At 38.1% G+C, this 20,612-nt stretch overlaps 1 protein-coding gene across 6 annotated transcripts in view; it reads left to right on the top strand.

The window, feature by feature from the left end:
* The window catches only part of DYNC2H1 (dynein cytoplasmic 2 heavy chain 1), a 339,419-nt gene that overhangs the window by 176,909 nt on the left and 141,898 nt on the right, over positions 1-20,612 (top strand). For all 6 annotated transcript variants that reach the window (XR_005359403.1, XM_038536341.1, XM_038536343.1 and 3 more), the window contains 5 exons: positions 943-1,103; positions 4,311-4,436; positions 5,581-5,691; positions 11,008-11,163; positions 16,533-16,608. Coding sequence is in view for 5 of the 6 variants with exons in the window: in XM_038536341.1 (XP_038392269.1) it covers positions 943-1,103; positions 4,311-4,436; positions 5,581-5,691; positions 11,008-11,163; positions 16,533-16,608 (630 nt within the window). In the remaining variant the exon portion in view is untranslated. The remainder of the gene's footprint in view (positions 1-942; positions 1,104-4,310; positions 4,437-5,580; positions 5,692-11,007; positions 11,164-16,532; positions 16,609-20,612) is intronic.

Here is a 20,612-nt window from a genome sequence, read left to right as displayed (position 1 = left end):
TTAGTCATGGAAACATTTAAATATTAGTGGAAGACATTCAAACATAATAGCAAAATTATGATTCCTTGTCTGTATAAGGACCTTGTGGTTATGAACTCAGATTGGAAAACACAGGTGAATTATGTTGAATACAGTTAGCAGGTAGCTGTTGGGTGAGCTTTGGCAAGACATTTAGTTTTTTGACTATTAGTTTTCTTAGATGTAAAATAAATGAGTGGCATAATGCCTGGCCTAGAGTAGGTGATGAAGAAATGAATCTGTTTTTATTATGTACTGTTTTGCTCCCAGATGACTTATGGGTTGTGTTATGCCTGTTTTACAATTGAGGAAACCGAGGCACATCATGTTTTTAGTGGTTTGCATAGGGTCACTTGGCTAACCTGAGAGCTTACATCTTTCTGAGTCCAAACTAACATTCTTATCATTCTATACCACTTTTTTTTTTCTTTTTGTAATGTATGGAGTAAGAAATAACCACCCTGCATCATGATGGGGAAACTGTTCACTCTATCACATGGAAATCTGGCTTCCAAGTGCACAGCACAGAGTTGTCACTCAGTTGCCACAGAAATGAATGAAAAGCAGTACAGATGGAAGGTTGAGTTCAGTCTTCTAGCAGAAAACCACATATTGAGAGCACGGTGCTGTTTGTGTGTATATTGTTCTGCTGGACATGGCAGTTGGGTGCTCCCTCTTGCTATTGCTTTGCTCAGTTGCTGAGATCATAGGCATAGAGCATTTGGAAAAAGCCTGGCCCTCACATAAGCATTCAGTGAGATGTTAATTATTGCTAGTAAGGGAGTGATTTTACTGAGAAAACTGTAACATGTATGGGATTATCATTCACCTGCTTTTTCTGCTACATCATATAATTAGTTTTAACAGACTTTGTCCAAATCACATTGCTTTGTAGTTCTCATGTTGTTTGTACCTGTCTTCCAGGCCTGAAAGACCTGTCCCCGCTCCCTCTAAATCTCAAACGGCTTTACAAGGAGACACTGGAAATTGAGCCTATCTTGATAATCATCTCCCCAGGAGCCGATCCTTCTCAGGAGCTCCAGGAGCTGGCCAACGCAGAGAGAAGTGGAGAGTGCTATCACCAGGTCAGTGCCCATTCCCTGCTGTTTCTGCTATAGTTTCTGCTCCTCCTGCCCTGTTTGATTCTGTTCGTGTGACAGATGATTTGTGGTGCTAGGCCAAGTATACTATGTCCCCCAAAGTGCCCATGTCCTGCTTCCCAGAACCCATGAATTTGTTACCTGACATGGCAGAAGGAACTCTGCACCTGTTGTTCCCTGTCTTCATCTGGAGTCAGGTGGGCTCAGTGTAATTGCAGGGTCCTTACAAGGTGGACGGAGGCTGGGGAGGGCTAGTGGAGACCCAGGTGTGGTAATGCAGCCATGGTCAGAGTGGTGGGAAATGCTGTGGTGCTAGCTTTGCAGGTGCGTGAAGAGATGTGGGTGGTCTCTAGATGCTAGAAAAGCAAGAGGGAGATTCTCTCCTAGAGAAAGGACACAGTCTTGTGGTAAAGTCAGAGTCCTTGATGGTAGGTGGGGCTTCTGATCTCCAGAAATTTAGTAGTAAATTTGTTTGGCTTTAAGGCACTAAATTGCAGTAATTTGTTATAGCAGTAATAGGAAACTGATATATTTGCTAACCTTTTTAGAATAATTTTTAAATTTGACTTGAATGCTTTTACAGTGAATCACAGCACTATTCACCTGCAAAAGCTGAACTACCTAAACTCGTGGGTAGAACTTATGTAGTATAGCTTCATTTTTTTCTGAGGTAAGTTTAGGAGCTCTAGTGTGTTTGGATCACCTCCTTTGTGCAATCGAGGTTGCATGCCGGTCTAAAAATGTGTTAATTTACCATCAGTTTTTGACAACTGAATAAACTGCTTTCATTGAGGATATTGGAGTGATTGAGAAGGAAGTGAAGAAGTAGGAATGTTGTGCAGAACATGAATAGAAGGCAATGAGAAAGCAGGGAGATGGGGTCCTGTGTCCACATGGATCCTGGTCAGGCTGTGGTCCTCAGCGAGTGTTCTGGACCAGGGCCCCTGCCACAGCTCTGTCTATTAGCAGGGACTTAGCAACAGGGGTAAAGCTACTTGCATTCGCAGAAGGTTTGACTAACCTTCTGAAGTTTTGTATACTGAACTTGCAAAATCGGTGAATATAGTAAAGCTTTTCAGAATGGACATAATTATTCATAATTCTGTTAAAGTTTTGTTGCTATCCTGAATGTATATAGTAAGGCTGATAGATTCTTGATTAAAATTAAAAAATTAATTTTTAACTTAAGTTGTAGTATAGCTTTCTGAGGGGATGGGTGGCTACTTGACATTTTCCTGTTATGCTTTTTAAAAATATTTATTTTTATTTTAAGATTTTTTTTTTTATTCATGAGAGGCACAGAAAGAAAGAGATGGAGAGACACAGACAGAGGGAGAAGCAGGCTCTATGCAGGGAGCCCGACGTGGGACCCAATCCCGGGTCTCCAGGATCATGCCGCTGGCTGAAGGCGGCGCTAAACCACCAAGCCACCAGGGTTGCCCCAAAATATTTTATTTTTATAATAAATTATTTTTATGAGGTTTTATGAATCTAAGGTTTTTTTTCATATAATTGATACTTTATGGTAAATTCCGAATTGCCTATTTTTAGCTGTCATTTCCTTTGAGCAAAATACTATCCCTTTTCTCTGATTGTGTTGTACATAACTATACATGTTTTTTGTTTTTGTTTTATGTGGAGTTTATTTTGCATTTTAATAATGACAAACTAAAAAATGCATCAGAACAATTCAGTCACTTTGTTTCACCCATCCTATTTGCTTCTTTGGGGGTTAGACCTGAAAATTAAAAAAAATAATCAATATATGAGTATTTATTAACTGTTATTGCATGCTTTAGTATGCAACGCATTAGACATGGTTCCCACTCTTAAGAACTTTGTAGTCTAATTGAAAAACAAAATCAATACTTGTAAAAGTCAACTAAAAAGTCAGGAAATGCTATCTTGTGTTCATTATGGAGACAGAAATCACTGTGTTTGAGGTAATCTATAACCATAGTCTTGAAAGTGTTTTGATCACGAACCCAATTAAGAATTTGAACCAGGACTCCCAGAGTGGTTTTTTTTTTAAAGATTTTATTTATTTATTCATGAGAGACAGAGAGAGAGAGAGGCAGAGACATAGACACAGAGAGAAGCAGGCTCCTTTCAGGGAGCCCGATGTGGGACTCGATCCCAGGACTCTGGGGGATCATGCCCTGAGCTGAAGGCAGACGCTCAACCGCTGAGCCAGGTGTCCCTCCCAGAGTGTTTATAGACTGTGTACATGCATACATACACCTGGCTGTCCTGGTGTCCAAGTATGACATACACTACCATTTACAAACATGACAGGCGGCTAGAATGGACGTGGTCAGTAGTCACCTGGGACCCCCTGCCTAAAACCTGCAGAATGACAATGCAGCCTGAGCACAATCCATCATCTAGGGTCTTCCAGCTCCCAGAACCTGCAGGATTTCTGCTTCAGGAGGGGCACCTACCTGCCAGTGCATGAGCATCCCCAGGCCTGATGCACCACAGAGCCCTTCCCCTCTGTCGCCCTGCCCCTCACACTCACACTCACCCTGCCCCTTCTGGCCCCCCCCCCGCTTGCACTCACCCCGCCCTTCACCCTCGCACCTCTTCTGGGCCCTTGCCCCAACCCCTGGTCCATCACCCTGCCCCTCTCAGCAGTCCCTAGAGGAGCAGAATGCAGAGTCCTTGGAGTCCTTGCCATGGGTGGGGATTTACTGGATGATGAAGGGCTAGGGACTGACATTGTTACACCTGTAGCTTGAGAGCCAGATATTGTGCAGTGTTGGAAAAATCAGAAGTAAATTTCAAGGAAGTATTGGTATTAATGTTTAATCCCTCAATTCAAGACTAAGTTAAAAAAATTTACTTTTTTTAAAAAACATTCATGTTTGAGAGCATAATAAGAATTGCAGGAAATAGGGGAATGAGAAACAAAAATAAAACTATTCAATAATTCTTTACACTGTTCTGTAACTTGCAAACTTGTAATGATAACATATTTTTAATAAATAGAAAAGTATTAGAAATCTATTGATGAAGGATAAAAAAACATGAGAGCTGTTGGAAATGGCAGCAGAGTCTGATATTTCTTATTAAAAACTTAGAACTCTCATCAGAATCACTGAGTTCAGTATGTATGACAGGTTCATTTGAATCTCTCCTGTAACACTTTATCAGGTCTGTTGTTTAGTATTGTTTTTCATTTTGTTTTTGCAGGTTGCTATGGGTCAAGGTCAAGCTGATTTAGCGATTCAGATGCTAAAAGAATGTTCCCGCAATGGGGACTGGCTGTGTTTGAAGAACTTACATTTAGTGGTGTCTTGGCTGCCAGTTCTGGAAAAGGTAGATTCAGATAAATGTGGTATAAATAGCATAGTATGGTCCATTATTATTATGTGGTATAATAGTAGATGATAGAATTTACAATTTTAAGCAAACATAATGTTTTTATAAAAGCCAGCTCTTTTCCATTTTTTTATTACCTTCACTCTGCATTTTATATTATAATAATGTTAGTATCAGACATAGGTTATATTTATTTATTTATTTATTTATTTATTTATTTATTTATTTATTTATTTATTTATTTATTTTTTAGGTTATATTTATTAAAGTAACTTTTAGACCTTATTCTTTTAGAACTCTTGACGATTTTTTTGTCATTCATTCATTCCTTTATTTTACAAGCACGTGTTTAGTACAGAAAAAAGCCAGCAGTTGCCCTAAGTGCGGGTTGCATACAAAATTTGTGCCTGCTCCGTTGGAAAGAACTTGGTTTAGAACAGACAGGCCATATTAATAACTGTAGTGTAGCATTGTAAACACTGTAGGAGAGAATTTCACTTTACAAAATACCCTCAGTGATGAATTCTGCCTGGGACTGTGGTAGTGAAGAGTTGGAGAAGATATCCTCCTAAGACATATTTAAATTGACAAATGAGTAAAAATTTGTCAGGTTCCAAAGAGATTATTAACAGGTAGAAAGAATAGTATGTATAAAGAAACAGACATAAAAATTTGAGTAAGTGACCAAAGCACACAGCTTGGGCAAAGGAATTTGTATGGTGAAGTTTTGAATTTATATTGTAGGCAGTAGAACACAACAAAAATTGCCAATAAAGGAATTGATGTCACTGTAGAACTCTGTGGAAGCCTGAACCAAAGCAGCGAGGACCCAGAGTCCCACAGGTGGTTGCTAGTTGAGGCATCTCAATTACTGCTAGCACTTATCTTGTACGTACTGTGTATCGGGCACTGTTAGCACTTTACATGGTGCTGTGAGGTATGTGCTATTACTGCCCTTGCTTAGAGTTGGTCTAAGTCCTAGAACCCAAGGTCACAGAGTAAATAAGCAGCAGAATGAAATATATGGGAATGTCACAGAAGGATTTTAGAAAGAAATTTTACTTATTACTAATGTATTTATAAAATGTAAATTAGTGCATGTATTTAAGTAGATTTTTATTGTTGCTGATTTGTACACAAGGAATTGAACACTCTTCAACCTAAAGACACCTTTCGTCTGTGGCTCACTGCGGAGGTCCATCCCCACTTCACTCCTATTTTACTACAGTCGAGTCTGAAGATAACCTATGAGGTAAGGAAACTTAAACCCCGAGTCACTTGGCGCATAGTGCGCTAGTCTCCATGTGCCTCCTAAACTCTGGAAAGAACTATCATTTCATACAAAACACACCAACCTTTCCTTTAAAACATTCAGTTCAATTAATGCGTGGGTGGAGGACCTGGACAGACATTGTCTAGAGAGGACATCCATATGACCAACAGGCACATAAACAGATGCTCATCATCACTCAACATCAGGGAAATGCAAATCAAAACCATACGAGATACCACCTCACACCTGTCAGAAAGACCACAGTTAACAATTCAGGAAACAGCGAGTGTTGGTGAATGCGTTGAGGGAACATCTCATGCACTGCTGCTAGGTATGTCACTGTGGGACGGTATGGGGACAGTGTGGAGTTCCTCAGAAATTAAAAATAGAGCTACTGTGTGATCCAGTAATTCCATGACTGGGTATTTACCCAAAGGACACAAAAACAGTAATTCAAAAACATACATGCAGCCCTTTGTTTATAGCAGCAAGATTTACAACACCCAAAATACAGAAGCAAGCTAGTGTCCATCAGTAAGTGAATGAACAAGGATGTGGTGCACATATATGGGAGCTCATTGCTCAGCCATAAAAGAAGATGAGATCTTGCCATTTGCGATAACATGGATGGACCTACAAGGTGCTGTGCCAAGTGAGATAAGTTAAACCGAGAGAGACAAATATGTGATCTCCTTTATAAGTGGAATATAATAAATGAATTTACAAACAAAAAAGCGGAATCAGACCTATAAACAGAGACCAGGCTGATCAGGGCATGGAGTCCGTGGTGGCATAATGGTGCTGTGTGGTGGGGGCGGATGGCAGCTCCACTTGTGGGGAGCACAGCATCACTGTGGTGTGTACCTGACACTACTGTCATGTTGTGTGTCAACTCTACTAAAAAAAAAAAACTTTTCATTTCGATGAGGTAGTAAGTCATCGAAACCTTTTCATTTTGATGAGTATGCTCATAAATAAGAGCATAAGATGAGGGGATCCCTGGGTGGCTCAGCGGTTTAGCGCCTGCCTTTGGCCCAGGGTGCGATCCTGGAGTCCCGGGATCGAGTCCCGCGTCGGGCTCCCGGCATGGAGCCTGCTTCTCTCTCCTCCTGTGTCTCGCCTCTCTCTTTCTCTCTCTCTCTCTCTTTCTCTCTCTCTCTATGTCTATCATTAATAAATAAAAAAATCTTTAAAAAAAGCATATTTATAAAAACGTTTACATTTTCCTTTTAATTTTTATTTATTTTATTTTTTAAAATATTTTCTTTATTTATTGATGAGAGACAGAGAGAGAGAGAGGCAGAGACACAGGCAGAAGGAGAAGCAGGCTCCATGCAGGGAGTCCGACGTGGGACTCGATCCCGGGACCCCAGGATCAGGCCCTGGGCTGCAGGTGGCGCTAAACCACTGAGCCACCTGGGCTGCCCTACATTTTTCCTTTAAATTTTATTTCCTTTTTTTGGTGTCAATATCAGTAAGAGACACATAAAATTTAGTATTTTAACCATTTTTATTTATGCTGTTTGGTAGTGTTCATATATACTTTGTTGTGTAGCACATTGCCAGAACTTTCTCATTTTGCAAGACAGATTCTATCCATTGAGGAGCAACTCCCTGTTGCCCTGTCCCCAACCTGGCAGTCACCATTGTACTGTCTGTGTTCTGGGAGTTTGGCTACCTGAGAGACTCCTCTATGTAGAGGAGTATGTGTTTGTCTTTGGGGGATGGCTTCTTTTATTCATGATAATGTCATCAAGGTTCATCTATGTCAGCGTGGGACAGGATTTCCCTCTCTTTCGAGTGTTGATAACATCCTGTTGTGTTTGCACATACTATGTTTCCTTTATCCATTCATTGATTCATGGACATGTAGGGCTTCTACCTCTTGACTGTTGTGAATAATGCAGTGAATGTGAGTGGGCAAATAGCTCTTTCAGATCTTGTTTTCAGTTGTTTTTTTTGGGGGGGCTGAGGGCATATACCCAATTGGAATTGCTGGATCAGAAGGTAATAATATTTTTTAGTTTTTTGAGGAACCTGCATAATGTTTATCATTGCAGTGCTGCATTTTTTTTGAATATTTTATTTATTTATTCATAGAGACACAGAGAGAGAGGGGCAGAGAGAGGGAGCCCGACGTGGGACTCGATCCAAGGTCCCCAGGATCAAACCCCCTGCTGCAGGCAGCGCTAAACCACTGCGCCACCGGGGCTGCCCACAGTGCTGCATTTTAGTTCCCACCAACACTTGTTATTTCAGCATATGTGTGTTTATATTAACCATCTTAATGGTGCATGGGGATAGCTTGCCCTAGGTTTGATTTGCATTTTCTCAGTCATTAGTGATATTGGAAATTTTCTGCTTCTTGCCCATTTGCTATTTTACTTAGAGAAAGGTCTCTTAAGTCCTTTGCCCATTTTTTTATTGGCTTTCTGTTGCATTGGAGAGGTTCCTCATGAGATGGATAGTTAACTAACAGGGTCCTCCTCTTCACTGGGTGTGTCGTCTGCTTTATTGCACAGACATCAGGTCAGGTCTCATGGAGTTCCATTGTCTGTTCATTGCCTCTGTTGCCTGTGCTCTGGTTCCTCTCCAAAGAATCATGGCCAAAGCTGATCTCATGGAGTCTCCTCTGCCTACTTCTGGTCTTACAACAGTAAGCTGTACATTTAGGTCTTTAGGGTGTTGTGAGTTCATTTTTACATATGGTGTCAAGTTAAGGGTTCAGCTTTCTTCTTTGCAGATGAATATCTGGTGTTCTGACTTGTTTTCTGGCACAGCTAAGTCAGATTTTCAGTGGTTTTCTTTTTCCCATCCATCATTCTTCTGACAGATAGTGTCCAAACCTGATGTATCCAAGGCTCTCTGTGTTGGCAGTGTTATTATGTAACTGGCCAAAGTCATAAATAATAAACAGGATTAAAACTTTTTAAAACTGGTAAAAGAGGTTCTGCTTATTTTTTCCTGTTCATAGAAATTTGTTTTTTATAATCTTTGGGCTGAAGACAAATATTTTGGTAGTGTTTATGACTACCTGCTGCTTTAGATTGGTATTTTTTAATTTTTATCTGATGGTGTTAATCTCCTCTAAGAAAGAAAAACGATAGTATTAATCCAAGGAAGGTAACATTGGTTTAATATTTGGAAATATGTTAATTCAAAGTCATGACACTATTTAGTAAGAAGGAACATTTTCAGTATCTTCTCAGCCCTCTCCCAGTGCACTCTTTGACATACATTCTAGAACTGGATGGAGGAGCCACTGGGTAGGGGATGGTTCTTCCCTTGAGTACATACCATGTAATACCTGCATATACAAAGTACACAGTGAATATTCCAATACACAAGGAGTTAATATTTATCAGGGGACCTCTTCCTTCAACATTTTAACCCTTTGTGCAGTCTTTTCCAGGGTTTTCTTTTCACGAGGTAGTTTGATTACCTTTTTATGGAAATTTTGTTTAGTCTAAATTGGTGACTTTTTCCTATTTCTTAAATTCATGTAGATTTTCAACTATTTGAAAATAATGCAGTTAATTATATTTTAAATTATTACTGTATATGTACATATATGTACCCACATGCATTTATTTAGTAACTTAAAGGCTGTTAAATCTCTATTTTGTTACTTTTTTTGATTAGTTGATTTTAAAAATTTACTCCAAATAACCAATATCATCATTTACTTTTATCTAGTAATTCTTTTCATTGACTTTCCTGCTTTATCCTTTATTTTCTTGTTTTCTTTAGATTTGTATTTATTTTTGTACTTCCTAACTTCTTTTGTTGAATACTTAGTTGATTCATATTTACTTGAAATAAGACTGAAATTATTATTATGTCTGTGAATTTGCAACTGAGTACATGCTTGGCCTTATCCCATAGTTTGACACAGTAGTGTCTTCATCTTGTTATTTTTCAAATGTTCTTTGTGTATGACTTTCTCTGTAATTGTAGATGATTTATTCATTTTGTGTTATCTTTAGTGCCTTAAACTCCAAGTGGCTGGTCAGTTTCCTATTAATTTCATGTTTTATTGAATAGTGCTCAGGAAATTGGCCTATTCTATGATAATTTTTTATAAATATTTCATAAACATAAAACATTTTCATTTTGAGAAGTATAAGTTTGGATATGTATTTAGTAAATCAGTGGCAGTTTTTCTTCTAATCTTAAGTCTTTTTATTTGAGAAAAAACAGAATGGAAAGGATTACAAAGGGAATGACTTCCTTATAGCAGGCTTTCTTAAAGTTCTGACTTGAATTATTTGTGCTTTTTGTGTAAGAAACCATTTTAGAGGAAGAATTTTACTTTTCTTACAAGCTAGTGAAAATCAATTTGGCAGACAAATGCACATGAATATTTTTAAGCTTAGAAGAATTTTTTTAAAGATTTTTTTTCCAAAGAATTTATTTATTTGAGAGAAAGAGAGGGCACAAGCATGGAGGAGGGGCAGAGGGAGAGGGAGACACAGACTCTGCTGAGTAGGAAACCTGACGTGAGGTTCAACCTCAGGACCCTGAGATCATGACCTGAGCCAAAGGCAGATGTTTAATACTAAGAGACCCAGGAGTTCCATCCTTAGTAGAATTCTAAAGGGACCAATTATTAATACACAAATGCATTTGATTTAAAAAAAAAAAAAGAATTTTTTTTCAAGAAATGGGTTTATTTACTCTTTTTCTGAGAATTCAGAATTTGTCCTCTTCTTTTGGATAATTAAATAATATAAACAGATTCTATGCATGTGGGTAAGAATTTTTTGAATGAATTTTAGGCTAATTAGACACTTTGATTTTCTGGTTTGATTCTGTGTTTATGAGACTTGCAATGTCAGCTGATAACCACTTCGCCACAAGTGGACTAATGTGTAAGGAATATTAATTGTATGTAAATAGTATGTAGAAGACCTCATGGAAACTCAGCACCTGGAGAGGGAGACTAGTCTACGGAAGTAAAACCACATGCCCCGTGACAATCAATGTCAAATTCATTGTGTAAGTGACGATTCAGTTTCAGTAAACTACCTCAGTGAACATATAAAACATACTTGGTTATTTTGAATACTGTTGGTTTTATAGTTGTTTAATTCGAAAATTTTTGAATTATAATTGGTGTGAACTGTTAGATAACAGGAGTTTAGAACTAGTTTTAGATATGTATGTTTTGAGGTCAAAATGAGTCAAACTGGATAATAGTGAAAATTTTTCTCTATTAAAATGTCCTCAGGTGTGTTAAATATTAATTTTATTTGTAATATTTGAAACAATATGATGTCAATTTTTTGCATTTAGTCACCTCCAGGTTTGAAGAAGAATTTAATGCGTACTTATGAATCGTGGACTCCTGAGCAAATCAGCAAAAAAGATAATGTACATCGTGCTCATGCCCTCTTTAACTTTGCATGGTTTCATGCTGCCTGTCAAGAGAGAAGAAACTATATTCCACAGGTGAGTTAGGACACATCTTGGTTGTGTTGTAAGCTGTGTGTATTTCTGTATTAGAGTGTTTCTACAACTTAGTGTAAATGGCTAGGATTACTTCTCATTTGGCTCATGACTCATAACTTCATATCTCTAATTCTGTCCTTGCTGTTCATCTTCTGGACTGTGGATAGTGCCATAGTTCACATGTCTCTGAGTTACATTGTCGGGGATGATGCGTGAAGCATCATATTCCTCTGATTGCTGTGGTTGATGAGGAGTTCAAGACCGAGTTCCCCATTGCTTTTTTTTATCGGGTACCCCTCCCGATAAAGGGCATTGATCCCCATTTATTTCCTCAAGCTGGAAACCTAGGAATTGTGGATATGACTTTCTTTCTCAGCCCCCCTCCCCAGTGCATTTCTGAGTCCTGTTCATTCTTCTTGCAAAATACACTCGAGATCTGTGCCTTTCTCTTCACGAGTTTTTCTGAGCCTCCTCACCTTTTACCTATACTACTTTCCAGGGTCACCTTCCTACTCTTTTTGCTCTATCCATGTAGCAGCCAGAATTGTTTTTCTAATGTGTAGGTTGGATTATTTCCGTACTCTGCACACAGCCCATCAGATAGATGGCTTTCTGTTGTGCTTGCAAGGAAATGGGCACACTTATTGCTGTGGTGTCCAGAAGGAAAGACTGGCCAGTCTTCAGCCTCCCTCCAGACCCCATCAAGCCGCACATCTTCATGGTCATTGAATTCATTCAACACTTTGTCACCACATCTTCCCCATGCCATGCAGTCCTAGTGGGCCCCCTTATTCTGTTCTTCTTGCCAAACCCCTGAGTCATACATTGTGTCACTTCTAGATTTCATTCTTCCCATCTTTTTTTCAGCCTTGCCTTACTGCTGTGTTCTCCTCAGCCTGTGCTCCCCACCTGCCCCGGGTTTAACCTGTTTCACTTACCTGTCAACATTGGAATGCAGCTGTGGAGTTAGAGACCTGTACTAAGTTCTGACTTGAGATTTCCTAGCCCTGTGACCTCCCCGCAGAGTGGGCCAACTCCTCACATGTACCTTTGTCCTGAGGATTGGGTGGAATAGTGTATTCCACCCAATCACAAAGTCCATCCATCACAAATGCCTTGCACATCCTTCCCAAAAAGATTTGTCAGATGCGTGAAGTCGTGATGAGGTTTTGTATCCTTGCAAATGACACTTACAGGGAGGGTGTGCTACTACTTACTTGACCATGGAAGCCAGGGCCTCCTGATGGCAGTGACCTTGTTGAGCAAGTCACACTCCAGAGACCCAAGCCTGTGTCCCCAGTAGTAATCCTGACGGGTTCATGAGCAACCCTTGATGGTGGTAGACCTTGATGGAAAAAGCAATTATTTTTTAAATGAAATTTGACTTTTTTTATTAAGGGATACATGAACATAATATAAATTAATAAGTTACAAGAAGATTTGCAACTAAAATTTAGTCTCCTCCCATCCTCGCTCTCTAAAAGCACTTCTGTTCCCAGGGCAGCCACTGCTCAGCACTGCTGGTTGTCCTTCAGAAACAGGGCATATGTAAACAAGCATATTTTATGTATTTATATACTGACGTATGTTCTTTTTAACTCTAATAGCAGCACATTACCAATAACAGTTCTGTGTTTTGCTTTATTAACCAACACATTTCAGAGGTTTTTAAATCTTAGTAACCATTTCATGGCTAAATTTTAAATATTACTCTTGTTCATTATATTGATAGACTTTTAAGCAGTTTTGTTTTGTTGGATAGACATATCAGTCTTGGCTATTAATAGAAAATATTGCAGTGGTTATTCCTACATTTGCCTCATTTCATATTTATTGATGGTTATAATACCTAAGTTGGAATGTTTGGGTCAAAAGATAGCTGTATTTTAAGGAATTTGTAAATACTACCAAAGTGTTCTTTTTAGAGCAATTTACTTTCACACACACACAAATACTTGAAAGTGTCACATTTTAAAAACATGTTAAGTTTGTTCTCTTTTAAATGATGAAATTGGAGGAAAACCTAGTCAAAACATAAAATACCATTAATTGCCAGAGGCTGTGTCACAGGGATGTGCACTACACAAACTGTTTTATTTTACTTCTTTTCCTCATTTAATCACCAACTTCTAGAAATTAAGATCCACTCACTACCAGTTCAGTTGAGTTTCCATTCTTGAAGTCAGTAAAAAAGATTTTTTTTTTGCCATTTTTCATTGCAGTGCCGTATTTGGTTGAAGAATTACTTCCCCTATTTTACACATGAGTGCTGTCCTTCTAATTCTGCACTTCATGTAACATCCCTTCTCTTTGATATTTGCTATTCTTGATCATCCTGTTGCTCTTACTAGACTGTGAGCACGTTGGCACCCTGCTTTCTTCTTTATTGGAATGCTTCACACCATGCCTGGGTTTCCAGGTGGGCTGAGCAGGGTGCCATGGGCTGTCTGAAGAAGCCCTCCACAATTTATAACAGTATTTCTACTAGAAAATATGACACAAATAACAAATACTACTTTCTGATTTTTTTGTGCCATATTTTTTTTTAGGAAAAGGAAAGAAACTTTATTAATATGAAAAAGTTAATTTACAAAAACCCCTTAAAATGATGAAATGAAGCTAAGAAGTTCACTGATACATAAAAATCAATTGTAATTCTATATCCCAATAAAAATACACATATGATAACATTTAAAAATACTACTACTTAAGTAGAGTTAAAAACATGAAATGCATAATAATACATTTCACAAAATGTACACAAAAACTCTATAATAAAAGCTGTAAAATATTTTTAAAGTCCTTCATATTCCAGCATTGACATACTCCTCAGAGCACAGTTCTTACCATTTTAGAACTAGAATCTCACTTGGAATTGCTGTTCGAGGTTACTGATGGCTGCAGTCTTCTAACTGCAGAGTTTTATAAATACTAATCTTTAAAGTATTAGAAAAAGTGTTTAAATCTACATTCACAAATAAGGTCTAAGAGAGTGATATAAGAAATATTAAAAAAAAATAAAAAAAAAGAAATATTAATAAGACTTTGAGTTGGTAGAAAATTTATTTGGAATATTTCAGGAAGTTTAACAACTGTGGACAGGCACATACCCCTTACCCCTTTAATTCTTAGCTTGGCTAAAACTTAGTGAGGGGAGTTTAAATCTCTTATGATTTTTACAATATCTATAATTAAAAACATTTTTATCCAAGTGTTAGTGATGCCCAGATTTTTATATCAGACTCAGACTGGTTCCCTAAGTGCTAGGTTTTGCCTCCAACTATTTGACTTACCCAGTTTGTTTTAAAAATGTGTATAGGGATCCCTGGGTGGCGCAGCGGTTCGGCGCCTGCCTTTGGCCCAGGGCGTGATCCTGGAGACCCGGGATCAAATCCCACGTCGGGCTCCCGGTGCATGGAGCCTGCTTCTCCCTCTGCCTATGTCTCTGCCTCTCTCTCTCTCTCTCTGTGACTATCATAAATAAATAAAAATAAAAAAAAAATTTAAAAATGTGTATACAATGGAATATTACTCAGCCATTAGAAACAACAAATACCCACCATTTGCTTACGTGGATGGACCTGGAGGGTATTATGCTGAGTGAAGTAAGTCAGTCGGAGAAGGACAAACATTGTATGGTCTCATTCATTTGGGGAATATAAATAATAGTGAAAGGGAATAAAAGGAAAGGAGAGAAAATGAGTGAAAATATCAGTGAGGGTGACAAAACATGAGAGACACCTAACTCTGGGAAATCAACAAGGGGTAGTGGAAGGGGAAGTGGGCCGGGGGTTGGGGTGACTGGGTGATGGGCACTGAGAGGGACACTTGGCAGGATGAGCACTGGGTGTTATGCTAGATGTTGGCAAATTGAACTCCGGTAAAAAAATTTTTAAAAAAAGGACTGAAAGCCCACATATTCTGCATTCAAGTACTAGAACTGAAGCTTCTCAGGAGCACAGATTTTGTCCCCCTTGTTTGTTGCTGTGATCTCATGGACCAGGACAGCGCCTGGTATGTAACAGGCACTTAGTAGCCTCCAGGAGCTCACGGAATCTTCCCAGCCTTGCATTCTTTCAGTGTCCCCTTGACCATCAGTGACATCATCAGAAGTCATTCTTCACACCTCTCATCTTGGTGTCCTCACCAGCCATGACCATGCGGCACTGAAAGTCTTGAGTTTTACCATCCTGACTCCCTGTCTGCTCTGTTCCCCTCCCCGTCAGGACACCTGCCCTAACCCTTAGCTCAGGTAACAGTTGGACATACCGAGTATATACCCTTCCATCCAACACATTGGAGCCACGAGTCTGTTGGAGTGATGGGTCATACCCACCTTGCTTTTCCCTCCCCCACGTTTGGCTGACAGCAACCTGAGGGGGGAGTTATTTATGTTTTGGTTCCTTATGCCCAGAGCTTTACATGTAACATCGTGTAATAAATGTTTTGAATGATTAATGAATGAATGAAATCTGTGTTGATGCTCCTAAATACTATTTAGACTTTAAAATCTATTTAGACTTTAGATTTTAGTTTCTACTTATTACTTTGAACTAATTAAAGTTAATGGAAGTATCATCAAAATTACATTTTTAAAATTTTTATATAATGAAGAGTTCTATGAATGTACTTTTTTAAAAACTTTTATTTTTTATTTTATTTATTTTTTTATTATTTTTTTATTTGTGATAGTCACAGAGAGAGAGAGAGAGAGAGAGAAAGAGAGGCAGAGACATAGGCAGAGGGAGAAGCAGGCTCTGTGCACCGGGAGCCCGACGTGGGATTCGATCCCGGGTCTCCAGGATCGCACCCTGGGCCAAAGGCAGGCGCTAAACCGCTGCACCACCCAGGGATCCCCCTATGAATGTACTTTTTATACAAGAATTGTAGCTATTAACTAAGTTCATAATTTCCAATATGAATGCTTGCTGGGTAAAATGTACAGAAAATAATGCTGTTTGCCTTTAAACATTTTTTTTTTTGTAATATTTCTGTTCTCATGTCTGAGGACAAAAACCACAATTCTGAAGGACAAAATTATAGGAACTATCCCAATGTATATACCATACTTAGACTAAAAAATTTACCAATTTGTTCTATGACTGAATTGCCACCACACTTAAATGTTAAAAACTCTTCTAGTATTAAAAGACTTTGGCATGACTTTTGGCAATCAAGTTTCTTTTAAAAAATTACTGTTATATTTGAGCTAACAGTTTTTATTAAAAATTCTCAAGAGTTGCCCTTTTATTTTTCTAGCATATTTTGAACATTCTTAAGATTATAAGAGCAATGATATGTCTGTGTGTGTATATATATCTTTGAACATTGCTTATAGTTCTGTAATATTTGTAAATTTGTTTCCATAGGGTTGGACAAAATTTTATGAGTTTTCTTTATCAGATCTTCGGGCTGGATACAGCATTATTGACAGGCTCTTTGATGGTAAGTTTTACTTGTATTAATACCAGAGATAGTATTAATGTGAAAAATTGTTTAAGATCTTACTAACAATGTGATTTCTTCAAGAATGATTTCCTATAATGAAATTTGTTTTCTGTTTTTCATGTGTTTTATGTCCTGACTGCCAAGCTTGTGTTACTAGATAGTTCTTTATCTGTTGTGATCATTGGTTTTATATGCCATAGCTTTCTGATTGATCTGTAGCTTTCAGGAAACAGAAGGCTAGAAAGACCTTGTCTTCAGTTTGTGGCCTTCCTAAGTTTGAGGCTCATGAAGAACTATTCAGATCTCAGGAACTGTTAAAATCCAGGCTTATGGTAGACTATGTTCACTATGGTGGATCTGTAGAATCTTACAATTAAGTAGGAGTCAGGATTGAAATAGGGCAACAGACAGGACCATGTGATCTGATGGGTGGAGACCATCCAACTCTGTGCCTTTTGAAGACAGGAGTGGTACAATCTCTGATGTGTATTGTATAGGGCCAGGGCAAGGAGACACTTGAGTTGAGACCAGTGGTGGATTGGAGGAGAGAGTATATTGATTATAATCTCAAACTTGAAAATGATTCCTGTCTCCCCTTCCCACCCCAACACCCTGCCAAGCCGCCCTTCCTGGAGTCAGCCCTGCTTCGATAAATGGCACCACCATTCATGTATTTGTTCAGGTTCATAACCTATGAATCACTCTAGATTCTTTCTCTGATCTTTAAACATTCAGTGTTTGGGCAACTTCTGTCCCTCCCATGTCCAAACCAGATCATGATTCTGTTCATTTAATCCAAGCAAGAGCTTCTTCACCAGTCTGCTTTCTGATTTAGCACCCTTTGGAAATTTGTTCACATTGTGAAGAAACTGTTTAGAAAAGTAAAATAAAGTATATAATTCCCATTTAAAACCTACAGCAACACTCGTCATCTTTCCTTTCCTCCATTGAGCCAGGCTCATTCCTACCTGAAGGCTGTGGTTGGTGCTTTTCTGTCTGAAATGCCTTTTTTTTTTTTTTTTTCCTCAGACCTTCCTATGTCTGTCCTTATCATTCACATCTCAGCTTCCAGGTGTCCTCTTTAGATACGCTTTTTATTACCACCAGTCTAAAGTCATTTAAAAATTACTCTCCACCCCTTCTTATGTTGTATTGTTGGAGTACATGAGTGCTACCTCGTAGTTTTTTTTATTGTTTTTTTTTCATTTGTTGTTTTCTCTCTTCCTACTAGAGTGTAATCTACCTTAAAGTAATGTCTTTGACTGTTCTGTTAACAATATTCCTTGACACCTGTGGTAGAACCTAGCCTACCATGGGTACTCAGTTATTGTTAGGTGAATTAATATCAGATATCAGAAATGATTCTATGACTTAACTTTGGCAGAATGATAAGATTAGACATCTAGGATGTGTCCAAGTCTCAATTTATTTGTTTATGGGATGAAAATTTTGAATGGACTATGTACAAAATGTACTTACATCATAAGACCAAAGCTCAGTGAAATTTCTACACAATGAACATACTTACGTCACCAGTGCCTTAATCGAGAAACAGAACATCACCACTACCTCTGATTCCACTCTGTCTCATGCTGCCTTCTGGTTCTGACCATTTCTCAACACCCACCCACCAGCTCTTGTGGTGAACAGTAGCATCTTACTACATAGATCAGTTTTACCTTATTTTGTAAAGCTGGAGTCATGCATCACATATATGCATCATATACAGTCTTTAGGTTCTTGGATTTAACATTATATTTGAGAGATCCACCTATGCAGTTACATGTAGTTATAGATCATTTATAATCAGTATATATATAGTATGCCACTTTTTGATTATAATGCTTCCCTGGATGGTCATATGGGTATTTTAGGGTGATTATGAATAATGCTGCTGTGGCTTTGGGTAAATAGTTGGATGTATTTATGTTGAGTATATGTATGAGTAGATAGGGTATTTACTTGTTTACCATTTGTTCATCACTAGTGAATGCCAAATAATATTCCGAGTGAGTTTTTCTTTAACAAATTTTGAATTATATATCAGAAAACTGTACACAAATTTACAATTTGATAAATAGTCATATACTGAACCTTTGTAACTATCTCCAAATCAAGAGTAATACCACCCTTCCAGAAGTGCGTCTTTTTTTTTTTTTTTTTTTAAAGATTTTATTTATTCATGAGAGAGACACACAGAGAGAGGCAGAGACATAAGCTGAGAGAGGAGCAGTTTCCCTGCAAGGAGCCTGATGTGGAACTTGATCCCAGATCCCGGGATCACACCCTGGGCCAAAGGCTTAGCACAACCGCTAAGCCACTCAGGCATCCCAAGAAGTGTGTCTCTTATTCCTTTATGCATGTGACCCAACACTGCCCCATTCCATGCTAAGGGTAACCTCTTTTCTGATTCTATAAGCTGTTGTTTTTAATGTTAATTTGGACAGAGTTTTCTGGAGAATATATAGTAATGCTTTAGCTTGTATTGAAACTTGGTGATTTCTTTCTTTCTTTCTTTCTTTCTTTCTTCTTTCTTTCTTTCTTTCTTTCTTTCTTTCTCTTTCTTTCTTTTCTTTCTTTTCTTTCTTTTCTTTCTTTTCTTTCTTTTCTTTCTTTTCTTTCTTTTCTTTCTTTTCTTTCTTTTCTTTCTTTCCTTCCTTCCTCCCTCCCTCCCTCCCTCCCTCCCTCCCTCCCTCCCTCCCTCCCTTCCTTCCTTTTTGTTTTCCAGTTTTTATTTAGATTCAAGTTAACATACAGTATAGTATCAGTTTCTAGAGTAGAATTTAGTGATTCATCACTTAAATGTAACACCCTGTGCTCATCACAACACGTGCTTCCTTCATGCCTACCACCCCTCCAGCCCATTCCCCACCCCCCGACCTACCTCCATCAACCTGGTTTGTTCTTTGTTGTTGAAAGTCTCTTATGGATTGCTTTCTTCTTCCCTCCTCCCCTCCTTTTTCTCCCCATTCCTCTATGTTCATCTGTTTTCTTTTTTAAATTTCACATAAGAGTGAAATCATGTGGTATTTGTCTTTCTCTGACAGGCCTATTTCATTTAGCATACTACTCTCTAGCTCCATCCATGTCATTGCAAATGACAGGATTTTATTCTTTTTGGATACAAAAAGATACAATGGATACAAATGATACAATTGTATATGCCATTTTAAGATGAAGAAACCAAAGCAGGGAGTTTGAATGATTTGTGATTATGTTTGAAGCTTGTGAGAATTAATAGCATTATATCATTTTATATATACCACACCATTGAATTGATGTGAGTAAGAAGCCAGTGCTTTAAAGTGATAGTGAATCTCATGGTAAAAATCTAACTATATAATCTCAGGATTACAGAATTTCTTGATATTGGAGACTTCCACGTATACAGAGTTAAGAAAGAGAAAAAGTTTTAATTATAGGGATGAGTAGGTATAGAAATTACATAGCTTCCAAGACCTGGAGTATACGTATAACCTTGAGCTTCCTGATCTGTAAAATAGGAATGATAGCAGATACTACATCCACTGGCTCAATTCTTGAGAATTTTGAATGAGAAAAGCCACAGGAAACATTTAACATTTGATACATTGAATATATTGAGTAAGCTCGCAATAATTATTGACTTACTGCTATTGCTATAATTTCAGCTCTGTTTTTATTTAATCCTAAACAAAATTCACTCTAAGATCAGTGAATATAAGAAAAACAAGATCTTAGAAATTCTATAAAATATTTTATATAATAGTTATTTGTATCTTATAAGGTGAAAGCTACATCAGTGTTTCTGTATGCCCTGGTGATCTATGAATGAATGACATGTCCATTACCAATATATTATTTAATGAAGACCCAGGCAGAACTAAGAAATTGAGTCCTGGTGAGGTGCCTTATTATAGCTATTTGGCTGCTGTTGATAATGAGAGGTTGGCAGGAGGCAGCTTTTATTAGTCTTCCATGCCACCACAGCCTGGACCACGTGTGTCTTCGTGCCAATCTCT

This window comes from Canis lupus, chromosome 5, assembly GCF_011100685.1.
Source record: "Canis lupus familiaris isolate Mischka breed German Shepherd chromosome 5, alternate assembly UU_Cfam_GSD_1.0, whole genome shotgun sequence".
Taxonomy (NCBI): domain Eukaryota; kingdom Metazoa; phylum Chordata; class Mammalia; order Carnivora; family Canidae; genus Canis; species Canis lupus.
This window is presented reverse-complemented; position numbering and strand designations above follow the sequence as displayed.